This window comes from Sceloporus undulatus, chromosome 2, assembly GCF_019175285.1.
Source record: "Sceloporus undulatus isolate JIND9_A2432 ecotype Alabama chromosome 2, SceUnd_v1.1, whole genome shotgun sequence".
Lineage (NCBI taxonomy): Eukaryota > Metazoa > Chordata > Lepidosauria > Squamata > Phrynosomatidae > Sceloporus > Sceloporus undulatus.
In genome coordinates, this window is record NC_056523.1 from 223,319,011 (window position 1) to 223,346,250 (window position 27,240).

Sequence of the window (27,240 nt, forward strand, 5' to 3'; positions counted from 1 at the left end):
CCATCCTTTAATGTCTGTACAGTTATGCCTGCTGGAATTTTGTTAATTCTTTGGAATTTTGTATATTTTCTTGTCTACAGACTCTTGGCTTTTAGACTAAAATTATGATACCTACTACTATCTCTCATTGAAAAAAACCCCCCAATATTCTATGCATTTTTAATTTATATTATTACAAATTAAGTATCAATAATCCAGTTCTTATTTGAATTTACTTTTTGCTTGTTTATTATTTACGCTGTGGCATGGACATGGACATGGGCATGAGCATGGAGTGGGCAGACATCTCCATTAAGGGGATCTCGGGGAGTGCTGCAGCAGTGGGCATGCTCTGCGGTCCTAACAAGTGTTGTATCACTTGAATATACAATGTGTCCAACTGTCCCAGTCATCTAGCATTGCTTGGAGGCCTACATGAATCAGAGGAAGGGCTACTTCTCTCTTCGCAGAGTCAATTATACTATAAAGCATTAAGTTTGTTGCTGCTGCTGCTGCTGAGGTGCTGAGTGCCTTCAAGTAATTTCTGACTTATGGAGACCCTAAGGCAAACCTATTGTGGAATGTTCTTGGGAAGATTTGCTCAGGGGATGGGCCTGAACAGACAGTCCAAAATAAAGCTGCTTCAGGTCAGTTTGGATGTATGTTGTTTAAATGATGCATGTGTCCTAAGAGGCTGGAAGCTGTGCCAAAGACATGTTCCAGTCCTAAGGACTGGAGTGCAGCTTTGGGCTTCTTAAGATGCATGTGTCATTCAAACAGCATACCTCCAAAGTGACCTGAAGCAGCTTTATTTTGGCCTGTCTGTTCAGGCCCAGTGTTTGCCATTGCCTTCCCTTGAGGCTGAGAGCATGTGACTTGCCCAAGGTTACACAGTGAGTTTCATGGCCAAGCTGAAAATCGAACCCTGGTCTCCCAAATTCTAGTCCCAACACTCAAACTACTATGCCGTGCTAGCTCTTAAAGTATTAAGTGCTGCTGAATAAATTACATTCCTGGACATAAGATGATAATCATAAGGAATTATGAGGCCCAGATTTCCCTGCCGGTGATGTGTTGTGTTTTTAGTATTTCAACTTGCCATGTCTATTAATCATCTCTCTCTCTCCCTAGCTCTCTCTTAACTCTTTCTCTGACTCCCTTTCTTTTTCTCTCATTCCTCCTTCATTGCTGCCAAGCACTCCTGGCAACCTGCAGTGTCTCCCCAGGAATTTCCTGCCCTTGCACAGCATTGGCAGAGCCCAAACTGTGAGCTGCTCTTCTTTGTCTCATTTTTGAAGGGCATCTCAAGAAAGCAAAGGAGGCAGTCATTGAATAGTGGTGGATATGAGATGGGGAGTGGATTGGGGACAGAGTCTGTGCCCCATGGAGACAGGGTGAGGAGCTTATGCTGAAACAGAAAGAGGAGAAGCTTATGCACAGGGGACCAGAGAAGTCACTACTGACAGAGAGAAGAGGGTGCAAGAGGGGAAGAATGTTTTCTCAGAAGCATAGCTTTACCTTGGAAACGTATGGAGGGTATGTAGCTCTACCAACCCTGCCTGTTGCATGTCTTTCATCCTGCTTTATATCACTCCATCCTCTTTAAGGGAAATAAGCCACATTTCTTTAGCAGTGAGAATTTGGGGTAATTTCCAAGAGTATGAAGGCTTCATTGATTCAGGTGGTACAGCGGTGCGGAGGTATGTGTGCATCCTTAAAATTTTCCATTCTTCCTCTTTTCTTCTCCCCTGTTCTTCAAAATAGGGTTTTTCATGCTCTGTATTCTTTGCCTTTGTGCTTGTATTTCTCATGTTTTCATTAATTGTTAGAAAGAAGACTTCTGTAGGCCACCAACTGCAAATCACAGATTGGGAAGACTGGTGTTGGTAGTATGTGGCATTCTTTGGAACATGGGTGCTAAATTGAAGGATAAAATGTGTAATTCATGAGAGAAGCAGCATGGTGTAGTGGTATGAGCTTTGGGCTACGACTCTGGAGACCAGGATTCGAATCTTGGCTCAGCGATGTAAACCCACTGGGTGATTTTGGGCAAGTCACTCTCTCTCATCCTCAGAGGATGGCAATGGCAATCCTCCTCTGAACAAATCTTGCCAAGTAAGCCTTGTGATAGGTCATAGAATCATAGAATCGTAGAGTTGAAAGAGACCGCAAGGGCCATCCAGTCCAACCCCCTGTCATACAGGAAATCTAAATCAAAGCATCCCCAACAGATGGCCATCTAGCTTCTGTTTAAAGACCTCTAAGGAAGGTTCACCTTAGGGTCTCCATAAGTTAGAAATGACTTGAAGGCACACAACAATGAAACAAACACAGACCCATAGCCAGGAATTCTGTTGGAAGGGGCCATAATAGTACAGGTTGATTTAAAAAGAATGGTGCAAAACCAAATAAGAACATCTTTGCTTTTGCACCATTCTTTTTAATCACCTCAGGAGGAAAGTGGATCAGTGATGAAAAAACAGAACTCAGATACAAGTAACCCAATAAGTTTAAAAATATATAATATTAGTGGAATAATTTTAATGTTTGTGAAATTATAATGATATAATTACAAAAATAGATAATTATAAAATGTTTAGAAAATTTATAAAAGCACCTAGTATGTTATCCTTTTTAGTCTCTTTTGTTCTCACATTTACAACATTGAGAGTGGTTTTTAATGTTTACTGACCGGCTAGGTATACATTCTGCCCACATATTCTGTGCTTCTTTCTCTAGAGGAACGACTTAGGGAGCTGGGGATGTTTAGCCTGGAGAAAAGAAGGTTAAGAGGTGATATGATAGCCCTGTTTAAATATTTGAAAGGATGTCATATTGAGGAGGGAGCAAGCTTGTTTTCTGCTGCTCCAGAGAACAGGACCCGGAACAGTGGATGCAAGCTACAGGAAAAGAGATTCCACCTGAACATTAGGAGGAACTTCCTGACAGTAAGGGCTGTTTGACAGTGGAATGCACTCCCTCGGAGGGTGATAGAGTCTCCTTCCTTGGAGGTCTTTAAACAGAGGCTGGATGGCCATCTGTCAGGGATGCTTTGATTTGGATTTCCTGCATGGCAGGGGGTTGGACTGGATGGCCCTAGTGGTCTCTTCCAACTCTATGATTCTATGATTCTATGATTCTAGATGTAGAAGTACTGGTTAGAAATGTGAGGACTTCTGGGATGAACAAGAATGTTTCAGGTATTCAGAAAAGGTTTTGCATTATTTATTTATTTTATTTTGGGTAATCCTATGACATTTATGGGGTCACTATACGTCAACAGACGACTTGAAGACACATTTATACCCTGCCTTTCACCAAAAAGGCTCCCAGGAAACCTTGTCATTGTGTGCCTTCAAGTCGTTTCTGACTTATGGCGACCCTATCATAAGGTTTTGTTTGCAAAATTTGTTTAGAGGAGGTTTGGCATTGCCTTCCCCTGAGGCTGAGAGCATATGACTTGACTGGGTTTCATGGCCAAGCTAGGAATCAAACCCTGGTCTCCAGAGCTGTAGTCCAACACTCAAACCGCTATGCTACACTGACTCTCAGGGCACCTTAAAATATTTAATTTGACACTTTGCTATCTTCAGGCTTAGAATCTAAGTAATACGGGGTGCAGAAAGAAAAGAGGATGGCAGATGTTGGCTCCTCTTTTCTCTTTGACTTTTCTCTCAAAGAGGCCAGAGCAATGGCAGTTGGAATAGATGGAGGGTCTCTCACCAGCTGCTGGGCCAAGGCATGATGGATCTGTTCCTGGTGGCTCCTCTCTTCTCCAGAGGCCAGAAGAGTGGCAGTAAGAATGAGGGAAAGCCTTGTTGTACTTGGAAAATCAGAGTTCTACATGGTGAAGGGAACTGACAGAGGAACAGAAGACTGACCTCTGTAGACTGTCACCGTCAGCCCTCCAAGGGTAAGGAGGAGACCCTTCCCTCACCTGGATTGGGCCAAAAGTGAGAGTTCTACTCTCACTTTTGCACAGGGTTGCCATATTCTAGTCCCTCATATCTGGACATCTAGTTTGCATATTATGCAAATTATTATTATTTGATGATGCAAATTCAACACATTAATCGTAGCATTTTTTCTACCATTATGCTTCACCCTCAGGAACAGTACCAAGCTAAGAGCTCTTGTTTTTCTTGTTTTTCCTCCCAGTTGGTGTGAAGAGAGGGAGGCTTCCAAGTAGCCCCAGAGAGTAAAGAGACTCCTTTTATTCTCTCCAGGTTGTTTGGAAGTGAAGTTCCACTGTGCTGCCTAGCCCTAGGCTCAAGCTGCTAATTCAGGGCCTGAACAGACAGGCCAAAATAAAGCTGCTTTGGGTCACTTTGGAGGTATACTGTTTAAATGACACACACATCTTAAGAGGCTGGAAGCTGCACCAAAGCTTCACTCAGGTCCTTAGGACTGGAGCATGGCTTTGGCACAGCTTCCAGACTCTTAGGATGCATGCATCGTTGAAATAGCATACCTCCAAAGTTACTCGAAGCAATTTTATTTTGGCCTGTCTGTTCGGGCCCACAATGACCAAACAACACAAGGCCATCTCTGCTTGCTTCCTTTCCTTTCCTTTCCTTTCCTTTCCTTTCCTTTCCTTTCCTTTCCTTTCCTTTCCTGCCTTCTGGGCCTGTCTTGGAAAGTGGGGGAGGGAATGGAAGAATAAGGTGACAATGCAGTAGCAACTGGAGTCTGCAGGGCAGGATGAGGCTCTTCTTGCAGTTTTCTCCTTCATTGCCACTGTCACATTTCAAGTGACCCATCAGTGTGCTATAAAGAAGAAATCCAAGATTTACTACTTCAACTGGCCCAGCCAGATGGGACATTTTTGATTCCCTTAATCCAGGTTTTCCGGGACTAATGGCAACCCTTAGTTTCACCACAAACCTACTTTAGCGAACTTCTGCCCTTATGGTAGACTTTCAGACGAAACTTTCAGTGTGAAATCTCCCCACGTCAGTCGTGGAGTATTAAGTCAGTTAAGATTATGTCATCTTCTTTCAGTAACCTAAGCTGGGAATTTCCCACTCCTCCTCTTTCCATGTTTTTCATCTTAAAACAAAAACCCATCAAGACAGAAAAGTTGCACAGTGGCTTTTGGTGGCTGGCTGGGAGCTATCCATCTGGAAGCATAATTTTAGCTACCTTACGTTCCACATGGGGAGAAAGGCGGCTATACATTTTTATATAAAAACCAGCAGCTCTAATTAGATTTATACCTTTTTATTTGACAGGACTTTCAGAAATGCTGAAAATTGTCCATTAAAAACTGCAAGTGGCCCTACTGAATTACAATCCCAGGATATCTGAAAAGGTAGTCAGTCAATCCCAAGATATCAGAAAAAGTAGTCATATTGTGGTTGTGCTCAAACTCAGAAGCTCCACTAGCCAAATAAAGCACCAGTGAAAAACCAAAAGGTTATACCAAAATGTTACCTTTATTATTTATTAGTGTTTAATGTTGCAAATTAGACATAATTTTAACCAATAAAGCCACATTCTGGCAGACAACACAATATAGTGGTAGAAGTTAGTTAAAAAGCCATTGAAACCAGAGTCATGTTGTCACTCATCCTGCTTAGTGATCAGCTCCTACACCAGAACTCTATCCAAGGTACACCTTGGCCACCTTGGGTTATGAACCAAAAGCCAGCAACCTCATGAGTTGAGATGGTTTGCATCTGGGTGACTTATGACAAGTCAGCTATTTTTATTTGAAAGAGAGCCAGCATGATGTAGTGGTTTATGCGTTGGACTACAGTTCTGGAGACCAGGATTTGAATGTGGCCTTATTGGTTAAAAGCCCTGGAAGCCCACTGGGTGACCTAGGGAAAGTCACACTCTTTCAGGATCAGAGGAAAGCAAAGACACCTTTCCCACAACAAATCTTGCCAAGAAAACTCCATGAAAGAGTTGAAGACCTTCCTCTTCAATTTGCCAGATTAAATTGCTGAGTGTGCCTAAGGTGGTTGAGAAGGGTTTTGATAAGGATTTTGTTTTTAATATATTAGTATAGTATTTTAGCATTTCATAGTGTTGTGTTTTATTGTCCATTTTTGATTATATATGTCTGACATTATAAACATTATTATAGGTTCACCATAAATCAGAAATGTCTTGAAGGCGCACAACAACAATAATTTTTATCTTCCCAAAGTATTTTATTTTATTGTATTTATGTGATACCTTTCTTTCAACATGTGATACAAAGCAGTTTACAACAAGGCTAAAGCAAGATAGAGCTAAAAACCTGGTTGTAAAAAAGTTAAAAATCAAACAAACAATCATATTAAAACACAAGATGTTTTTAAGCCCACATTGCTCTGCAAGCTATAAACCATATAATTTGCATAAACCAAAAATGAGTAATCTATGTGAATGATTTATGATGGCGGAGTTTTTTTTATTTCTGTGGTCATTTGTTCTAGATCAGTCATTTACAGGTTTTCCTTGTAAGGAGGTTTCTTGGAAGACATGATTGCTCCTTGTGCTGCCTCTGCTTTGCCCTCTTTCCTTAGCGTTAGGGAGATACAGGGATGGGAAAGGCCAAGCTGTCTTAGGGTGCATCTGCACTATAGAAACAATGGAGTTTGACATCAATTTAAGTGCTGTAGCTTTACCCTATGGAAACCTGAGGTTGGTAGTTTTACATGGTTTTTAGCCTTTTCTGTTAGAATGTTGGTACCTCTCAGAACTACAAATCCCAGGGTTCTGTAGGATGGCAGCACCATAGCAGTTAAAGTGGTGTCAGACTGCATTATTTCTACAATGTAGATGCAGTCTGAGTCGTCACACAGTGTTGCTGTGAATGGAGGGGAAATTCTCAACATATGTTTCAGGCTAGTCCACCTGAAAATGGCAAGTCATGCTTCCTGGTTTTCTCTATGTAAATAGGTCCCAGCTTTCATATAAAAATGGATGAGTCTTTTTATTGTTTTGGTCCTCAACTCCTAAGAGTAGCTGCCGGTAATTCCCATCACATCAAGGCATTCTGGAAGCTGTCCTCGTGACTTTAGAGGCAGGGATGTCATTTACAGTCCGTAGCATTACTTCTCTTGTTCCTTGTTACCATTACTAGGGAGATGTCTCCTGTTATAATGGGCAAGATGCATGTATATTAAAAGTGACTGTATGTCTGGTGTAGGTAAAGTATGGATCTGGGGCCGCAAGTGGTCCCCAAGCCTGGTTTTGCAGCTGAGTGCCCTCAGATCACCCTTTTCTGGTGGAAAGGGATGGAGGATGGATCGTCTTTTCAGGAAACTCCAAGAGTGGCCATTTGTCTTTTTATAGGGTTGCCATGTCCCGGGGGCGGGGGCGGGATATTCCCACTTTTGGACCGTTCTGCACGGTCCCGGTCCAGTTTTGATTCTGTCCTGGGTGCCCTCCGGGTTTTTGTTAGGGCGCCACCGCCACAGCACCTTTAGCTGCTCTTACTTGCGGCCACTCTTCCTTGCCACTGCCGCTGCCACCGCCGCCACCAATGTGGCTGTACCTGCGGCCCCTCTTGCTGCCGCCACCGCCGCGGCTTTCGTCGCAAGCCCGCAAGCCCCCAGAGTTCTGCACGGGCGCGTGCAGGGCTTAGTAGGAGCCTGGAGCTCCTCTGGTTGGCTGGCAGGCTGGGCTGACCAATAGCGGAACAGCCCGCCCCCTGCTTCAGGAGTCTGTGACTCCTGGCAGGGGGTGGGGCTGTTCCAGCTCTCTGCCCCCATTGGCCGCCCATCTTAAAGAGGAGGAGCTCTTCTCTGTTTACTCCCCGCGGGCCGGCGAGGAACTTCTGAGGAGGTTGGAGGGCAGCGGCGGGCAAGCGAGGGCAAAGGAGGGCAAGGGGGAGCAAGGAAGAGCAAGCGAGGGAAATATTATTGTTATTAAGAGGCGGCTCCACAATCGCGGGGTCCTCCAAGGCCTCCGCGAGGCCGGGGAGGAGGAGGAGGCCGCTTGCCACTGTGGCGATGGCCGCGATGACGGGCGGCCCCCGCGCCCCTTCCCGGCCTGAGAGGAGGCTGAGGCTTCCTCCCAAGCTGGGGAGGAGGAGGAGGACAAGGTTTTAAAATGTAGGACCTTTTTTTGTAATTTCCTGGCCATGAAATTAAAGAAAAGGGCCTACATTTTTAAACCTTGTCCTACATTTGTCCCGGTTCGGAGGTCCTCAGGTATGGCAACCCTACTTTTAAATAGATTGCACAATCCTGCTGCACTGGTTTGACATTTTAAAAATTTGCTCATTTCTCAAAAGCACAAGTGGATTTTTTGGGGGGATTTTTTTTGGGTTCCTGATAGTAAGAACTGTTTGACAGTGGAACACACTCCCTCAGAGTGTGGTGGAATCTCTTTCTATGATGGTCTTTAAGCAGAGGCTGGATGGCCATCTGTTGGGTGTTCTTTGATTGAGATTTCCTGCATTGCAGGGGGTTGGACTGGACTTTCTTCCAATTCTATGATTTGTTCAAAAAAGCCAAATCAAACCATTTTATTATTCTTTAATGCCTATTAGGTCTGGCTTCCTTTTCTTGCAGGTTATCTGATGAGGCAGAGCACTGCATTAGTGACTTAATAGAGTCGCCCATCCAGGACCCTCAGACTGCCCTTAACCCAGCAGTTCAAAATAAGGTAAGAAGCTGTGTTTGCCTGGTGTCTCTCTGGGAATTTATTCATTTTAGCTGCACTGAGTTGTCATCTGCATTCCCTCTCAGAATCTCAATACAGCCAATGTGTGGTTCCTATGGTTCAAAATAAACTCAGGATAATATAAATACACTTATTTAGTTTGTATAATTGATCCATCTTGCAGAATCCTTTTTTTTTGGGGGGGGGGGCCTGGAAAGCTTCAGTTGTTTTGGTTATTGTTGTTGTCAACTGCCATCAAGTTGACTTTGACTCATGGCAGCCCTATCTATGAGAGAACTCTAAGTCCCCCTATCATCAACTGCCATGCTCAGGTCTAGCACATTTAGGTTGCATCTGTACTGCAGAGCTCCAATCTGGGGCCCATAACAAACTACAGTCTCCAGAATTCCATAGTCTTGAGCCATGGCAGTTAAAGTGATGTCAAATCGGATTATTTCCTCCCTTATACCAAATAAAAAAAGACTTACCTTTTGCTCTGGATTTTCCAGGAAAATCTGGAGTGTTCTGAAGCGATGCCAGGTGGCTGTTTACATAGTGTCCCAGTCTTCCACCTGGCACCACTGTAACCAGTGGTGCAAGTCTTTCCCTTTGAGATCACAGTGAAACACTCAGCCATATAAATGACGCTGGGCATCTTGTTATCAATCTTAGAGGGAATTATTTTCATCAGTGATAGAGTAGGGGTGAGCAGCACAGTGGAATGCATATAGACAGTGTCGCTCCAGAATGTGAAGGTAATGGAGGGAATTTGGGGTAGCACTGAGGCCAGAATAGCCAGGGAGCTGCCTGGAGTATTCTACAGTGTGATGCGGCAGCTAAAAAGGCCAATGCTATTTTAGGCTGCATCAATAGAAGTATAGTGTCTAGATCAAGAGAAGTAATAGTGCCACTGTATTCTGCTCTGGTCAGCCCCCACCTAGAATATTGTGTCCAGTTCTGGGCGCCACAATTCAGAAAGGACATTGAGAAACTGGAGCGTGTCCAAAGGAGGGCAACAAAAATGGTGAAAGGTCTGGAAACCATGCCCTATGAGGAACGACTTAGGGAGCTGGGGATGTTTAGCCTGGAGAAAAGAAGGTTAAGAGGTGATATGATAGCCCTGTTTAAATATTTGAAAGGATGTCATATTGAGGAGGGAGCAAGCTTGTTTTCTGCTGCTCCAGAGAACAGGACCCGGAACAATGGATGCAAGCTACAGGAAAAGAGATTCCACCTCAACATTAGGAGGAACTTCCTGACAGTTAGGGCTGTTCGACAATGGAATGCACTCCCTCGGAGGGTGATAGAATCTCCTTCCTTGGAGGTCTTTAAACAGAGGCTGGATGGCCATCTGTCAGGGATGCTTTGATTTGGATTTCCTGCATGGCAGGGGGTTGGACTGGATGGCCCTAGTGGTCTCTTCCAACTCTATGATTCTATGATTCTATGATTCTACCGTGTAGGTGTAGACCTCCCCTTATACACTGATCAATGATCAGAAAACTGAGTTATCACATTTCCTGAATACAGAAAATTTTGTCTTTTGCATTAAGGAGAACTCAGAATTCCATTTAATGCCTTGGCGCTAAACTCATGACAGAAGTAGAGTTAGCAAGTGCAAGGATGTATGTGTATAACACCAACCACATGCCTTCACTTCAGTGTATGCAGAGGACTTTGCCCCTGTAGTATTACAACTAATTGTATATCTGGTGGACAGTGGTACTTATTCCTAAAGATGATGGATTTTCACTGTTTTGTGGGCTTCCTATGGATGCTGCTTCAGTCAACAGAATGCAGAATAGCTGGGGCTGAGTATAAGGAGTATCTGCCCAGTGCCAGCCACTTTTAAAAGCTGAGTAGCTGCCAGTCAGGTGTCTGGTGAGCAAAGTGATGGGGAAGGAAGGTGAACAATCTGGAAATGGTGGAAGGTCTGGAAACCATAAAGCCCTATGAGGAGAGACTTAGGGAGCTGGGTATGTTTAGCCTAGAGAAGAGAAGGTTAAGAGGTGATATGATAGCCCTGTTTAAACATTTGAAGGGGTGTCATTTAGGAGTTTATCATACCTGAGGGCTCCCGCCATGCTCCTGTTGCCCCAGCATCATCCATCCACAACAGGAGCCTCCTGGTGGGATTGCTCCTGGTGATATTAATGGGGAACACTTCCGTTTTCATCATGGAAGTGTTATCGTAATTGTTTTAAAAAGAGAGCTTTTAAAATCATGGATCAAATCATTATTTAAAAAGCCCCCCTTTTAAAACAATTATGAAAATGCTTCCATGACGAAAACGGAAGCACTCCCCTTTAATAGCGCCAGAAGCGAGGAGACTCCTGTCACGGATGGATGACGCTGGGGCAACGGGAGCATGGCAGGAGCCCTCAGGTATGATAAACTCCACTGAGAATGGAGCAAGCTTGTTTTCTGCAGCTGAAGAGAATAGGACCCTTAGCAATAGATGTAAAATACTGAGATTTCACCTCAACATTAGGAGGAACTTCCTGACAGTAAGAGCTGTACAACCGTGGAAGATGCTCCCTTGGAATGTGATTGAGTCACCTTCTTTGGAGCATTTTAAGCAGAGGCTGGATTGCCATCTGTGTGGGTTGATTTTGTATTTCTGCATGGCAGAAGTGGGTTGGAGTGGATGGCCTTTGATTCTCTTATGATTCTATTATCCTTCTCCTAATTGGTATAATATCAGTTGATGTAATCATCCGGACTGTGGATTTATATACCAGACACATGGCACTTTTTAAAGTGTGTCATTCTCTTGTCAGCTAGAAATATCCACTGAAGCCTGTTTCTATAGATATACCATTTCAGAGGAAGAATCTAGTGTTCTGGTTAAGTGGAAAATTTCCAAGCTTTTGTAGAAACTCTTTTTCAGTCCAGCAGTGGAGCAGAACCTGAATAATAAATGAACAACTGAGTAGTTTAGTTGTTTGTTTATTTTAAGAAGTTTGAAGCTTTTAAATCATGAGATGTTGAAATGTGCATATTCAATATTTCCAATCTGGTATCTGAGTAATGAATGCTTATGCAGTAGTGAACCTATTCAGGATTAGCTGTGTTGACCATAGAGTAAAATACAATAACATCTCAAATCCACAAAACAGCAATGCCTTTATTGGGCCAACCAAAATGCACAAAATATGTGATGCAAGTTTTTGAAGTTCCACTGGCTTCTTCATCAGACAAACATGTTAAAATCATACAGAAGAAGAAGAAGAAGAAATGATGTTAGAGTCACAGGCCTAAATTTTGTAAAGATGTTGTTTTTGTTGTTGTCAGTGAAGATGGTCTGGAAGGGATATCAATGCAGGCAGAAACCACTCCTCTCTTTGGCCATGTGGGCTCTGACTCTGAGAGACACAGTCATAAAAACCAGGCAATAAAATTTAAATTCCATTAGCAACAGAAAAAGTAACTCCCCTTGTAATCCATGTGGTTTCTGTCCTGGGTGAAGTTAATCATCCCTTTCTTGGGCAGAGAACATTGAATTTCTCAGGAAGCTTCAGTACTTTTGCATCTGGAAAAAACATGTAGATGCTGTATAGGTAAAACCTATCAAATGCAGTCCCAATAAAAGTTTTCCCTTTGTTGGAGGTAGAAACCTCAAAGAGTTAGGTCCTAGTCCCTTGGCTCCCTCTTCTTTAGGATTCCCCTGTTGCAACTAAAATATGATATCCTCAAACCCAGAAAACATATCCCGAGTTAGCTGTGTTGGCCATACAGCAGAATACAATAACAATCCAAAATCTAGTACTATCTTGATAAAATGTAGGTCTGTGACTCTTAACATCATCATTTCCCCCCTCCTCCTGTATGATTTTTAACTCCTTTGCTTGATGAGGAAGCTAGTGGAGCTTGGAAAGCTTGCAAGATGTATTTTGTGCATTTTGGGTTGGCCCAATAAAGGTTTCACTATTGTGCAGATTTTGGATGCTATGGTATTATGTAATAGTTTCATCCTCATCTGTATTTCTGCAGCAGTGAAGGTCAAGAAGTGACCTTCTTAACAACAATGCCAAGAGGCAAAATTTTATGGCAGACCTTGCAAGTCTGGAGGATACAAAAGAAAGAATCATACTTGTAAAATAATAAATTTTGTATTCTTCATACTTGCACAAAACCTGCACAATACAGATGCAGAATACTGAGCACAATATTAAAATTATAACAGGATTAAAGGCACATTTTACTAATATGTCTTAATCTAAAATTGTAACTTCAAATGTGTTTCTTATTTCATATTATTCTTTACAGGCAGTGGACTTATTTGAAATGATTGAAAAAATGCAGGTATGGTTTGCTTTCTTCGTCAAGCCTTAATTTTTGTGGAGACAAATCCCCTTCTATGCATTAAATGCTTTATTTTATTGTCTTGCCATTCTACCTTTGCAATCTAATAACTATACCCAAGCCCCTCACTCCTGCACCACCAAACTCTTTGTTCTGCATGTTCTCCTCTGCATAGGTATCATGTGGCCATGCAGTTCTGCTCTAATGCTTTTCTATTCCACCTTGTGGTAGTCTACGTTTGGGCTTTTCACTGGCTCCTCTGGCTCTCCTGTGCAATAATTATAATGTTATTTTTGTTAGTTGTTTGTATCACAACAGTGTTATATTCAGTGATATACAGGAATTATGATTTACCATTATTATTACTATTATTATTAACCTTTATTTATAAAGTGCTGTAAATTTATACCGCGCTGTACATGCAATCTTTTTAATTGGACGGTTTCCTGCCCTCAGGCTTACAATCTAGAAAGACACGACACAAAAGGAGAAGGGAGTGGTGGTGGGGAAGGGGCCTCTCTAGTAGGATAATACATATAAATACATAGCATCAAATAGCAAGTGATAATTATGCAATGCCTGGGAACACTTCTCTGAACATTAGTAACAAGTAACATCAGTACAAAAAACATTGCTAAGGTTTCTGTATGGGATGGGATGGGAGGAGGTCAATAGGTGTGTGTGACACCTTGAGTTTCCGCACCAGGTGGCAGCAACCCTAGTGACCCCACTGCCGCCGCCGCCACCATCAGTGTATGTTTAGCCACACAGTTCCAGGATAGCAATAGCAAGTACACTTCTATACCGCTTATCAGTGCACTTAAGCACTCCCTAAGTGGTTTACAATGTGTAAGCTAATTGCCCCCCAACAATCTGGGTACTCATTTTAGTGGCCTTGGAAGGATGTCAGGCTGAGTCTACCCTGAACCCCTGGCTGGGATTGAACTCACAACCTTGTGGTTTGTGAGTGAGTAGCTGCAGTACAGGCATTTAACCACAGTACTACCAGGTTCCTGCAGTTGGTCTTTTCCTCTGCTGTCCAAAGGTGGACGCTAAAAGGTTATTGCTAGTTGGCCCAGGAAGCAATTGAGGCCCAGACTAGAAATGATGCCCAAGAGTCTCTGGTATGTTGGTTAAGTGAGAGAACCAACATTTTTCTATGCCAAACTCTTGGTTTAACATGAGAACTGATGATTATTTGGTTGTTAAAAGCATGAAGCAAGATGTCCAGCACTTTTCTGCTGTGGAGTTGGTGTACTGAGCAAAAAGGTGCTTCTTTACCACCTGCAATGCCTATTTGAGTTTTTCACTGTTGTTCAATCCTGACTGGTTTTGCTGGCAAACTTTCCTCGTCATTTATCTCAGCCTCGGAGGGTTACACTACTCATGATAACATATCCATGGGTAGCCATGTTGGCCATATAGAAAAGTCCCATATCATCCAAAATCCACAAGACAGTGATACCTTTATTGGAACAACCAAAATGCACATTATATACATTGCAAGCTTTCAAAGCTCCACTGGCTTCTTCATTGGGAAGAGGTGTTAAGCATGGAGGCTTCCCAAGATATTCACTGTTCTCTGCCTAACAAACAAGTCTGTGGCCTCGCAAAGAATTTGACACAAACTGGATCTCAAAGGCAGCAGCTTTCTGTCTTGAAAATGGAATTTATAGTTGGTTTCCTAGACTGAATCTCCATCCCAGCACACACATGGGCAGAAGATGGAGGGGCCCGCTTGTATGAATACCCTTCCCTACCAACTACATCTTGACCACATGCAGGACTATGACTAAGGATCTTATTGCATGGCTTAATATCCATCTTAAGCCTTAATTGAGGCTGCATCCTGATCTTATCAGAAGGTTTTTGCCACCGAATCTGCTGCCTGAATACATACTGGGTGCATCCCAGTTTTCAGGAGCATTCCTCGTGGCTCTTTTTAGAGCTGAGAGTTTTCCAGCTTAAGAAAAGGCTGCTGGAGCATTCCTGGAAGCGGGGATGCACCCAGGATGTATTTGGGTGACAGATTTGGTGGCAAAAACCTTCCCATAAGATCAGGATATAGACTGAATTACACCAGATAGAGGTAAAACGGATTATTAAGCCATGCAATAAGCTTGTAACTTTGTCACTCCCCCCCCCCCCCCCAGATGGTTATTAACATCTTTTCATGATGAAGCTTGTGGAGCTTGCAACATCTTTATTGTGCATTTTGGTTGATCCAATAAAGCTATCACTGTCCTGTGGATTTTGGATGATACTGACTCTCACAATGTTCATCATGTACTTTCCCCTCAAAGCCAAGCTTTTCTTCCACAAATCAACAATTCAGCCTCCCTACCCCCCACAATGTAGATTAGGATAACAGTTTGTGGGAGATAAATAGTTACAGTCCCCTATTACAAAGTCCATGGTCCCAATACAGTTGTGATTCAGTTTTCCAGTACTGGCAGTTTAGATGAAAAAATTGTACACTCATAGTGACTGAAGCAGCCCTGATCTGCTGCATTAATTTCTGCTCCCTCAATAATCTTTAACTCTCAAGGAAGCAAGAGGATGAGAAAGCAAATAAGGTAGATGGGGAAACTCTTCAGATGCCTTCCTGGATGCTTTGAATGGAAGCACTTAGAAGAAGAAAGATAACATCTTAGCATCTGCATAACTCTCTGCATGCCTGGAATTTAGCTGGTGGTTATGCTTGGCAGAGCATGCAAAGTGATTTCATCTTTCGGGTGAATGGGGAGCCACATAAAAGTGTATTTGTTAACACGGCAACTCACTTGCTCTTTCCTTTGCCCTTTCCTAAAGCAACATAGCTGAGCCAGAATCGCAGTGGATGGGAAATTCTGTCCTCCTCCCCCATGCAATTACTGTATTTTGTAGGTCCACCTGTGTTTCTGGCCAGCTTGCTTGTTCTGCACACTGAGTGACTGTTGTTATCTCTGATGGCACAGCCCTGTGTGTGATGAATGTGTATTGTAGGCACAAGTCCCTTTGCTATGAAAACAACAGAGGTGGCCGTTTGTTTTGTTTTGGCAATACCTTTTAGTTAATTATTAGGCATAAAAGTATGACCATAACAAATTCTGCATACTTTGGTTTTTCTTGTTTAATTTTGGCTATATACAAGCATGGCCCTTTTAGCTTTAGGAATATTGACCCCCTCCTACTGAAATCTGTAATGGTGGCCCAGGGGAATTGGAAAGGAGAATCATGACATAAAATGAAGGGAAAAGTAGAGAGAATGAAATTGGGCTCTGGGTTTTTAATCTTTTCCCCCTCTTTGTTCTAGAAAAGTCGTTTGGATGAGCAAAGGTGTTCACTTCCAGCTCCACTCAAGGTCAGTTCAGCTTTCTGGTTACCTAAGCTGAGATTGGTGTGCAAAGGCTGAACTGAGGCATGCAATTATTCTGGCTGTGTAGCTTAATCCTGACTGTGTTACTTGTTCAGTTGCATACACTGGAACAACACAGAAAGATCTCTTACCAAAAATTACTGTCTTTATATTGGTATGCAAAAGGATCTTGCAGTGCCTTTTAGACTAACTGAAAGAAAGAAATTGGCATGAATTTTCCTAATAGTCAGTCTACTTCCTCAGGGGTTATTCAAATGGTGAAAATAATCCAGGTAGAATCTGGGTTTCGAATGCACCCAAGTAAGTTGGGGGAGAGGCTGCCCAAAAACCCACTTAACCTGGTATAATCGATATCAGGCTTTCTCCTGGGGTTTTCTAAAAGGTTTGCATTCTCAGTTGTGTGACTAACTGATGTGCATAGACCTGGGATAAACAGGGATAAAATTCTGCATGCCTTGAACATGTTTCAAATACATGTGCGCCATCAACCCCATCTTTATTTGGGTGCTGACATGTGCAAGCAACACAACTCACAAAGATGCGGATAGATGTGGTTCCATTGTTTGAATAATAAACCTGGAGTGCGTGAATGAAATTTTTCCCATACGTGCTAAAAACAACAACTTGTGAATGACCCCTGAAATACATGTTTTGGTAGGAACAATCAAGAGACAGACCTATATAAGCCACTTGGGTATGAGAATGCCAATTCAAATTTAAAACCTTGTATGTATGGAGATGAGGTGGCAAGTACAGTTTTAACTATGGTCGTTGGGGGACAAAGGTAGGAAAAAATGCTGTCACAGTATTTACAGCCAAGGAGCATAGCTAACCATATGAATGAGTGGGATATGATGAGTGGGTCAAGGACTCCCTCAAGAGGATGGGAATTAGATAGTGTTGAAATGTGTGTAGTGTTGGTCATGACTCATGTGGACTTTTTAGAACACGATGTTGTAAAAATTACACATCTTACTAATCCATATTTGTTATAGTAAGTTATACTTATCAATATATTTCTTCTATTCTTTCTCATCTATTATTTCTTATTTAATTGCTTTCTGTCTCCTTTTCTTGTTTTCAAACATTCTGTACCAAATTAATTTTAAAAAAACACAACGAAGAACGATAGTGCCAATTAAAAAGGTTTTTAATAACCACAGGGCTCTAAAAATGGTTCTTCGTGGGAGAGCTGACTAGGAGCCACAGCTCTGGCATGAAACAAAAAGACTGTTAACTCTGTGACTGCTTTTTCCACCTTGATTTTTCTCCCTTAATATTACTGGAAAGAAGCAGGGAGGGATCTCTTTTGGCCCAGAGCTGAATTGGCTCCAGGTAACCATGTCTTGTTAGGCAGAGGGCATTGTTCAGCTCTCCCTTTTCCAGGCATTGTAGTAGCAAAGATAATGGATGGGATGGGAGAACTGAGGACCAGAAGATGTTGCTTTCATTTTAGTTCAGAAAGTCTCCCAGGGTCGCAGGCAAGTGCACAGATACAACTCGGGAAGCCCACACAGGACAGTGTGCATCTCTAGCTCTTATCAGCTAATGGTCTTTTTGTGATTTCAGAGAGAAGAGGAGTACATCCCATACCCCAGTATCCATGAGGTGAGCCACAGCAAAACAAACTATGGGTTTTGAGTTTGTGTAAGTGAGGAAAACCTAAGTACACATATTTGCAAATGCACACACGCACACCAGATGTCAGTTTGAATGCATGGGAGGTGTGAATATGTTGTGTGCCTCCCAAGTTGTTTCCTATGTGGTCCTATCATGAGCTTTTCTTGGCAGGATTTGTTCAGAGGAGGTTTGCAATTGATTCCCTGATGGCTAAGAGCATGTTGGGTTTCATGACAGAGAGGGAATCAAACCTGGTCTCCAGAGTCCTATTCCAACACACAAAGCATTAAGCCACACTGATTCTCCATTGTTTTTTTTTTTTTTTGTAATTATATACTTATAATTTCACAAATATTAAATTGATTCTACTAATATTATGTATTTTTAGTTGTAGTACAACACTCAAAGCACTACACAATACTTGCTCTCTGTATATGGGTAGTGCTCTAAGCCCAGCCTTTTGTTTTAATCAGATCTAGCCCCAGTTATTTGGGCTGGCTGAATGAACAGGCTCTGCTGGGCCTGTTCAGTGTGCTTTAGGAAGAGGAGATGAAAAGGAAAATAATAATAATAATAATAATAAATTTTATTTATATTTCCCGCCTCTCCCAATGATTGAAGCGGGATTACAACCATAAACACAAACAATAGCATATCAATAAAAATACAATAAAACAATAACGTCAATTGGAAATTAGAATGTAAAACAATAACCATCCTTTAAAATACACAATTAGACAGTTACAACCAGAAGTGGGATTTTTATTAGATTCTTATAAAAGGTCAGATGGGTAGGCCTGCCAAAAAGGCCATAAGACAGATGCCCATGGTGATGAGAAAGGAATAGGTGCCTGATAAGAAAACTACCACTGTGGGAGCTATTGTTTAAGTGTTGGATTAGAAGTCTAGAAGACTAGGGTTCAAATACTCACTCAGTCATGGAAACCCACTGGGTAACCTTGGGCAAGTCACAAACTCTCAACTTCTCAGGAAGGCAATGGCAAACTCCCTGAGAATAAATCTTGTGGGTTCTTCCTGTGAATGAAAAGAAACTTTCAATGACCAGATTAATGCTATGTGGCAATACAAGAGTCATGACATTGTGGAATAGGGAAAGACAAAAAAATGGAATTAAGTCAGTTTGTTAATGCAATTAACCATGGTGTGATAAGATCCCAAGGAAACCTTTGGGTAGGGTTGCCATAAATCAGTCAACTTGAGGGTGATAACATCAACAACAACAGCAACAAGTACTACACTGTTAGGGGTCAGCATTTTGAGGTGATTCATTAGAGCACATTGCTCCGGTTCAAAAAGAACTTTAAAAAACCGCTTCCCCAGCTTTCTGTGCATTGCAAATTATATTTATTTGGTAGTTATAATGATAAACTTATAATAATAAAAGGGATGTCTGCCTGAGCCATACTTCCAAGACCATGGAACCTAGACACTCTGAAACACAGCATTTATTCCAGAGGAACCTCTGTGTGTGTGTGTGTGTGCGCGCGCGCGTGCACATGTGCGTGCGCGCACACCTATATGCAACTTTTGTTCTCAGTGTTCTTTCCACAATTGATAATTTCTATAAAAGTTAATAGTTTATCCAGCAGAACTTTCCATAAAGTTACATGAGGAGCTTGCCAATGAATTTATGTGAATTCCAATCAACATAAGAGATAGATGGATGCCAAATTGTACAACCAGCTTTGACAGCTGTGTACTTTGGCTTGAAGGTATTGAGGTATCAAACTGATGCTACACAAAGTGGTATTTACTCTTTTATGAATATTTACCTATTGTTTTCTAGTAACAATGTTTTTTGGATGGTTTCTAACATTAGTCGAGAAAACATGATTTAAAACATGTATAAATTGCCAAGAAAACCCTATGATAGGGTCTCCCTAGAGTCGTCGTAAGTTGGAAATGATTTGAAGGCACACAACCCACACGCACACATCATACAGTAACAATTTTGAGCACAAAAATGTTAAGTATAATGAATGCTGGACTATGACTCTGGAGACCAGGGTTTGATTCCTGGATCAACTTTCAGAGACGTGTGTGGGCCGCTGTGGGGCTGTGCACGCACTTCCTTGGCGCACACGTATGCATGCTCCTATGTGGCGTGTGCATGCCGGAAGTCCCACCCCGAAAAGCCCCACTCCCCACACCAGCTGTCACAAAGTTTGGGTACACCACTGTCTGGGTGCTATTATTGTCAGATGCTATATTGTTGGCAACATGGGGGAAATGGCCCCTTCTGCGCCACTTTCCTGCAGGGCAGAGCAGCCTCACAGTCACTTTAGGGACATTTAATTGTCAGGCCAATAATTCTATTTGCCAAGTCTTAGCAATGCTTTAGTTTATTCTGTTTTTTCTGCTGGTTTTGAATTTTAAGAAAATTGTGTTTTGGTGATTGTATTATTATTTTTTTAAAAAAGTATTAGACAAATTTATTAGACAAATAAAATCATAACAGCACACAAAACATCCTTTAACACACCTCCATACACGACACAACAGCAAATTTACAATCATAAGACCTCAAATATAGGAGTCTATCGCATTGACTTTGCTCCTGCAATAGACGTGGGATATAACTTTAAGGAGACTGATCTTACTGCATTTCCTCTTTGCTGGGCAGTACGTAGCCTGTATTCAACCTGAGCTTCTGTTGCAGCTTTTCAAGAATGGGAAAATCCTGTTCTTGAAAATATGCGAGAGAAGCCTGGGTTGCATATGGGCTGCATACTGCCTTGCGACAGGAAAATGCTTACTTGCTAATTAGCTTACTTGCTGTTCACCGCTATGATCTTTGGAATAGCGGTATATAAATAAAACAAATTATTAATTAATTATTATTATTAAATGTGATAAGATCCACTTTCATAAAGTTACATCCAGCATCTATCGCGGGAGCAAAGGCAATGCAATAAACCCCATAGAGTAGTATAAGGTAATAATAACATCTCTCTCTTCTCATTCTAGAAAACTCTACTTCCTTTATCCTTCCATTCTTTTTCTTTTCTCCTTTATTTTCATACCATATCTCATCCACTTACTCCACCCTTCCTTTCATCACTCCCTTCATCACTTTTCCTTTCTTTTCCATACCGTCTTCTCATTTACTCTAACTTACTTGAAGGATGTGTGTTATTGTTTAAACTTTGTAACCTGCCTTGCTGTTTTAAAAGTATGAGTATACATATTTAAAAATACATTTTAAAAATAAATGCAAATATGTAATCAAACTTTTTATTATTATCGTATTTCTATACAATTAACAACCACTTTATAAAAATATTTAGTCATAACATACAACATAAAAAACTAACATAAATCACATATAAAATATTTATATGTAATATATCATAACAGTGTAATGACACCAGTAACACCAGTCACAATTGCATCCACTTTCTGTCCAACAGTACTTGTTCTTCTCTCCTGTCAGATTAATGCGATCTTTTGCAGAGCAAAACTTTCTGGAATTAATTTCAAGCAATTCCTTCTACTAATTCCCTCCCTAGTATATAATATGATTACAGAATTTAAAAATGCTGCACAAAGTAATGGAAATCAAATGAAATAGAAAATAAATTTGTTTGTAAAGATTTTGATTCTACCGTATATACTCAACTGTAAGTCGACCTCATGTATAAGTCGAGGGTAGATTTTGGGGGCAAAATCTGCCCTTGACCCTTGGCTAAATCGATGGTAAAACTTGGGGACATGCAACAAGGGATCTAAATGATAAAGCAAAGGAAAATGCCAAAGAACCTATAATATAATGGCAGGCTCACATTAAAGGCTGAATGGAAGAGAGAGCAGAGGGAAGTCAGTGCTTTCAGGACAGATTCCACTCTTGCCTTTCACCAGAGGATGGTTCACTTTTTAATAAGAGTTAAAGTATAGTATTTACACTGACCCATGGATAAGTTGACCTAGGTTTTGGGAGTCAATTTTTTGACTAAATTTTCTAGACTTATACACAAGTATATACAGTAGTCCAAGTGTGTGTGTGCTTATGAAACTATAGGCTTGATTACTCTTACACTTAAATTTTGCAAGCAGACCAGATCCATCTTGACTCCCCACTTGTACTAGCCTTGTCTGCTCTGCAGATGCAGGACTACTCAAAGTTTTTTCTTAACAGATATTACGGAGGGGATGGCCTTACCCCCTTATTATTTTACCCCAGTTTGGGGGCTACTGGATCGAAGGGACTTCTCACAGCCTGCCCATCTCAGGCCCAGAACTGCAGGACTTGCCCTCCCCTTGCAGTGGCAAAGTGAAGCTGGAGTGCGACCCGACAGCCAAGCTCTACCGGAAGCACTTCTTGGGAAAGGTAAGAGAAGTCCAATAGTTCTTTAACACCTACTGTAAACCTTCCTTTCTATGCTTTGACTTGTACATGGTTTGCAACAAGTTCACTCCAAAAGCAAATAACTATTGAAATGGTCTGGAAACCACCAAGCCCTATGAGGAGTGGCTTAGGGAGCTGAGTATATTTACCCTGGAGAAGAGACAGTTAAGAGGTGATATGATCACCCTGGTTAAATATTTGAAGGGATGTCATATTGAGGTTGGAGGAAGCTTGTTTTCTGCTGCTCCACAGAATAGGAGCTGGAGGAATCAATTCAAACTGCAGGAAAAGGGAGTCCACCTCAACATTAGGAAGAACTTGGTGACAGTAAGAACTGTTAGACAGTGGAAAGCACTCTTGGAGTATGGTGGAGTTTCCTTCTTTGAAAGTTTGAAAACAGAGGCTGGATGGTCATCTTTTTGGGGTGCTTTGATTGTGAGTTCCTGCATGGCAGAATTGGGTTGGACTGGATGGCCTTTAGGTTCTCTTCCAACTGTATGATTCTTTGAAATAGCAATTGGGATGACTGAAACAGCGACTGAAATAATTAATGGGAAAGTTCATTTCCACTGTTTAAAAGATAAGAAGCTTTACGCTTTAGAATACCACAGTTTAAGGATCAATCCAGTGGTCTTACTGTACATGCAAATCAGCTGCCACTAAGCCATTGGAACAATTGTTGTATTTTCTGCATGCTAAATCCTGGGGGTAAGGAGAAAGCATACATTGTAGAAAATACACAAGCAATGTAAATATGGCTGATAACACAATGCTCACACATTGAGGGGGGAAATGGCTTGACAACCAAGGCTTTACCCTGATATACCCTCTTGTCCCACAAGAGATGCAGCGATCCCCCAGTGCTCAAGGAAGGCTCCTTGTGTTAGTTCAAGATAGTGTAGTTAGTAAAGTTAGTTCATGATAGTGTAGAATTTGGGAGGTTGAATATGTGTCCTGACACTGTCAGAGTTGGAGATGTCTGTCTGTCTGTCTGTCTGTCTATCTGGTGGCACAGTGGTTAAATGTCGGTACAGCAGCCACGATGTGAGTTCAATCCCACCAGGCTCCAAGTTGATTCAGCTTTCCATCCTTTCGTAGGTGGGTAAAATGAGTACCCAGCTTGTTGGGGACAACTGGCTTCCATGATGTAAACTACTTACAGAGTGCTGAGTTCACTATGAAGCGGTATAGAAATGTAAATGATAAATACTTTCTATCTATGAGGTGTCTTATCATCTTTCTACCTATTAATGTATATGTATACATTTTCTCCTTGCTGTAAAAAAGTCATTGTGAACTGTGCAGTTTTCAGAGACTATTCACAGTTCAAGAAAACAGCATTTTCTGCACAGAAATGTTTTCCATGCAAAAAATTGTGTTTTACTGAACAGTGAATAGTCTCTCAAAACAGCACAGTTTACAGTGACTTTCTCACAGAAACTTTCCATGCAGAAAACCATTTTCTTCATACATTTTCCACACAGAATAAGTTCAGAACAGCAAAGATTTTCACCCATGTTGGATTCTCCTAATCAAGTTTTCTCAAAGTTCAAGAAACCCATTTTGGACTATTTTGAACATATTTTTGAATATTCTTTCCATCCCAAATATATAGTAATGCTAATATCTTGAGTTTTTCAGGAACATCAGAACTTTTATGCCAACGATGTGGCTCTTGGCTACTTGGTCCTTTCTGTGAAGTATGAACAAGTTGAAAAGCAAGACAACCTCCGCCTGTTGTTGAGGTAAAACTGCTCTTTGGTGAAAACCTTCATTATGCTAAATAATAATAATAATAATAATAATAATAATAATAATAATAATAATAATAATAATAATAATAATATGATTTATTTCTATCTCACCTTTGCCTGAAGGAATCAAGGTGGGTTATAATAAGTTTAAAATGAAATACATAAAAATTCACAAGGCAATGAAATAAATCTGAATTAAATCCCTATCTCTATCCCTTACATAAATTAACATAGCACTATTAAAATTATATTAAAGGTTACATTAACAAACAATTATAAAAATATGAGTGGTGTTTTGAATAATAACACTTTGAGGCATCTCTCTCCCTCTTGCTGAAAAAGGGCCCAGTTGTTTCCATTTGCTAATTTTTAATATATTTATAAAATATATAAATATGCTAATTTATGCTAATTTTTCATACATTTATGAGAAAAAAGATTTCAAAGCTGCCCATAAATTAAAATAAAAATTACAACCTTTGATGGGAGGTTGCCATCAAAATACTTTGGCAAGCGCATGCCTTCAATTTGTCTCTTGGTGACTGCTCAGGGAAAGTCTTCAGTGCTAGCCTTGTATAAGTGTTGTTGTTAATTATTTTGTGTCTTCAAGTTGTTTCTGACTTATGGCAACCCTAAGGCAATAATAGTAATAATAATAACCTGACTCTCTTCATGGATTGAGGCGGGGGACAACGACAAACTATCATTGGGGTTTCTTGGCAAGATTTGTTGAGAGGAGGTTTGCCATTGCCTTCCCCTGAGACTGAGAGAGTGGGACTTGCCAAAGGTCACCCAGTGGGTTTGGCACACTCCTGATAGATGAGGTGACGCTGTGTTGAAGAGCTCATAGTGTGCTCTCCCCTCCAAGGTCAGTTTTGAAAGAGGTTTTATGTGAAGACCATTGCATTGCAAAAACTAGAGACGTTTGTCATTTGTCTTTTATCTTTTTTCTCCTTGTTGTTACTGTTGGTTTATGTCAGGGGTCGAAGCAGTACCAAGCATGACGTGATCCCTATTTCCTGCCTGAATGAGTTCCCCAATGCTGTCCAAATGTCAAAGGTATGTTGCTAGCTCAGTACTTTTCTATTTCTGTCTCTCTCCTTGGCCTGTTCCGCACGGGCGTAAAGTGCGTCCTGGGGACGTACTAGGGTTAGGGAAAGTGCATGCCTTATGCACGCACCTAACCCTAGTACGTCCCCAGGATGTACAAAATGGTGGCACCCTATACACATAGGCACTGCTATTACGATGTCACGAATGCGCCGCCTCCAAATGGGGCGGCACGTACGTGATGTCTTCGCGCCGTGTGAGGACGCATAGAGCGCCCTTTCCACGCCGCTAGAAGGAGCTTCGAAACAGAACTCCTTCCGTGATTTGTGTCGCTGGCGCAGCCTTTAGATGGCTGCGCCAGTGAGGCAAGGGAGAAAGGGGCTGAGCGGCCCCTTTCTCCTCCTCCCCGCCTCCACTGGGTGTCCTTGAGGCTTGAAGCTCCAAGGACACCCCTTTCCAGGCCACGGGGAAGTGGCCTTTTGCTGCTTCCCCGCAGCCTGGTAGGCGGTGGATCAGGGCCTTGGAGACTGCCGCTCTGGCAGCTGAGGCCCCGAACCGGTGGGGAAAGGAGTGCCTACAGGCCGACCCAAACGGGCGGTCTGTAACGCTCCCCAGTTATCCTTATTGTCATTATCCTTAATGCTCCCACTTGCATTATCTGTCTTTTTCTGCAGTCTCTTCTTATGTAAAGATTTATGTAAGTGAACTTAACTTTTTTCAGTTACTATATATACTCATGTATAAGTCTAGAAATTTTAATAAGAAAATCGACCCCCCAAAAACTGAGTTGACTTATTCACAGGTCAATGTAAGTACTATTTCTTAACGTTTATCAAATTAGGAACTATTCCCTTCTTTGAGTAGAATGAAAAAGATGAGAGCATAGTTCAACCAAAAAGAAACACAAACTTTCTCTACTCTCTTCATTGCTTAAAATAGTGGCATACCGTATTTTCCTGCGTACAAGATGACTTTTTAGCCCAGGAAAATCTTCCCCAAAGTCGGGGGCCGTCTTGTATGCCGGATAGGCGCTGGGTCCTAAAGAGAGCCCTCGGCAGGAAAGCCTTCTCCCAAAGGCAAAGAAGCGTCCTCCTCCGTTCCTTTCCTCCTTTGCTTTTTCCCCTTCCTTCCTTCCTTCCTTCCTTCCCTCCCTCCCTCCCTCCCTTTCTTTTCCCCTCCTTCCTTCTCTCCCTCCCTCCCTCCTTCCTTCCTTCTTTCCTTCCTTCCCTTTTTCTTCCTTTTCTTCTCTTCCTTCCTTGCTCCCTCCCTCCGCTCCCTCTCCTGTCCTCCTTTCCTGGGGGCCCTGACTCTGAGAGCGAGGCTGGGTACAGAGCAACCAATCCTGTTTGGATGGAGTCACACTAACAGCCAATCAGACTGAGGACAGTGGTCGCCCCCCCCCCCTCACAAACTACAATTCCCAGGATTCCCTGGTTTTTCAAGGGAATGATGATGATGATGATGATGATAATAATAATAATAATAATAATAATAATAATAATAATAATAGCCTCCACACTTCCAGATCCCAGCCCCAGAGAATGAGTATACAGTATATCAGTGTTGCCACTTCTGCAGGTGCATTTGGATTTAATAATGATAACAATAGTGGTGATGATGAGGATAGAGAGATAGATCTTGTAGCACCTTTGAGACTCACTGAAAGAAAAGTTGGCAGCTTTCCTAGACTTAAGTGTACTTCCTCAGATGCATGGGAATTGTAGTTCATTGTGGCACCAGAGCTCTTTCTCACATAACTACAATTCCCAGGGTTCCCTAGCACGGAGCCAGGGCAGCTAAAGCGGTCTCAAACTGGATTATTTCTGCAGTATGGATTGGACCTTGACCACTTTTAATAATGAAGTTCCAAAACACACTGCAGAAATAATCCAGTTTGTGACCACTTTAACTCTCCTGGCTCATTGCTAGAGAATCCTGGGAATTGTAGTTTGTTGTGGCACTAGAGCTCTTTCTGATAGAGAAGGCTCAATGTCTCACAAAACTACACTTCCCAGGGTTCCCTAGCACTGAGCCAGGGCAGTTAAAGCAGTCTCAAACTGGATTATTTCTGCAGTGTGTCTTGGATCCAACTCAGGCTGCATCTTCACTCCAGAGACAATCCAGTTTCATACCGTTTTAACTGCCATGGCCCAGTGCTATGAAATCCTGGGAATTGTAGTTTGTTGTCACATCAAAGTTTGCTGAGA

The 27,240-nt window shown here is 41.8% G+C and overlaps 1 protein-coding gene across 1 annotated transcript in view; it reads left to right on the plus strand.

The window, feature by feature from the left end:
* Positions 1-1,398: 1,398 nt before the first annotated feature.
* LOC121921707 (rap1 GTPase-activating protein 1-like) overlaps positions 1,399-27,240 on the plus strand; it is a 69,506-nt gene continuing 43,664 nt past the window's right edge. Inside the window, 8 exon segments of the mRNA XM_042450162.1 lie at positions 1,399-1,515; positions 8,490-8,583; positions 12,850-12,885; positions 16,181-16,228; positions 17,813-17,851; positions 22,020-22,211; positions 23,871-23,974; positions 24,964-25,042. Coding sequence (XP_042306096.1) covers positions 1,412-1,515; positions 8,490-8,583; positions 12,850-12,885; positions 16,181-16,228; positions 17,813-17,851; positions 22,020-22,211; positions 23,871-23,974; positions 24,964-25,042 — 696 coding nt within the window. The 5' untranslated portion in view covers positions 1,399-1,411.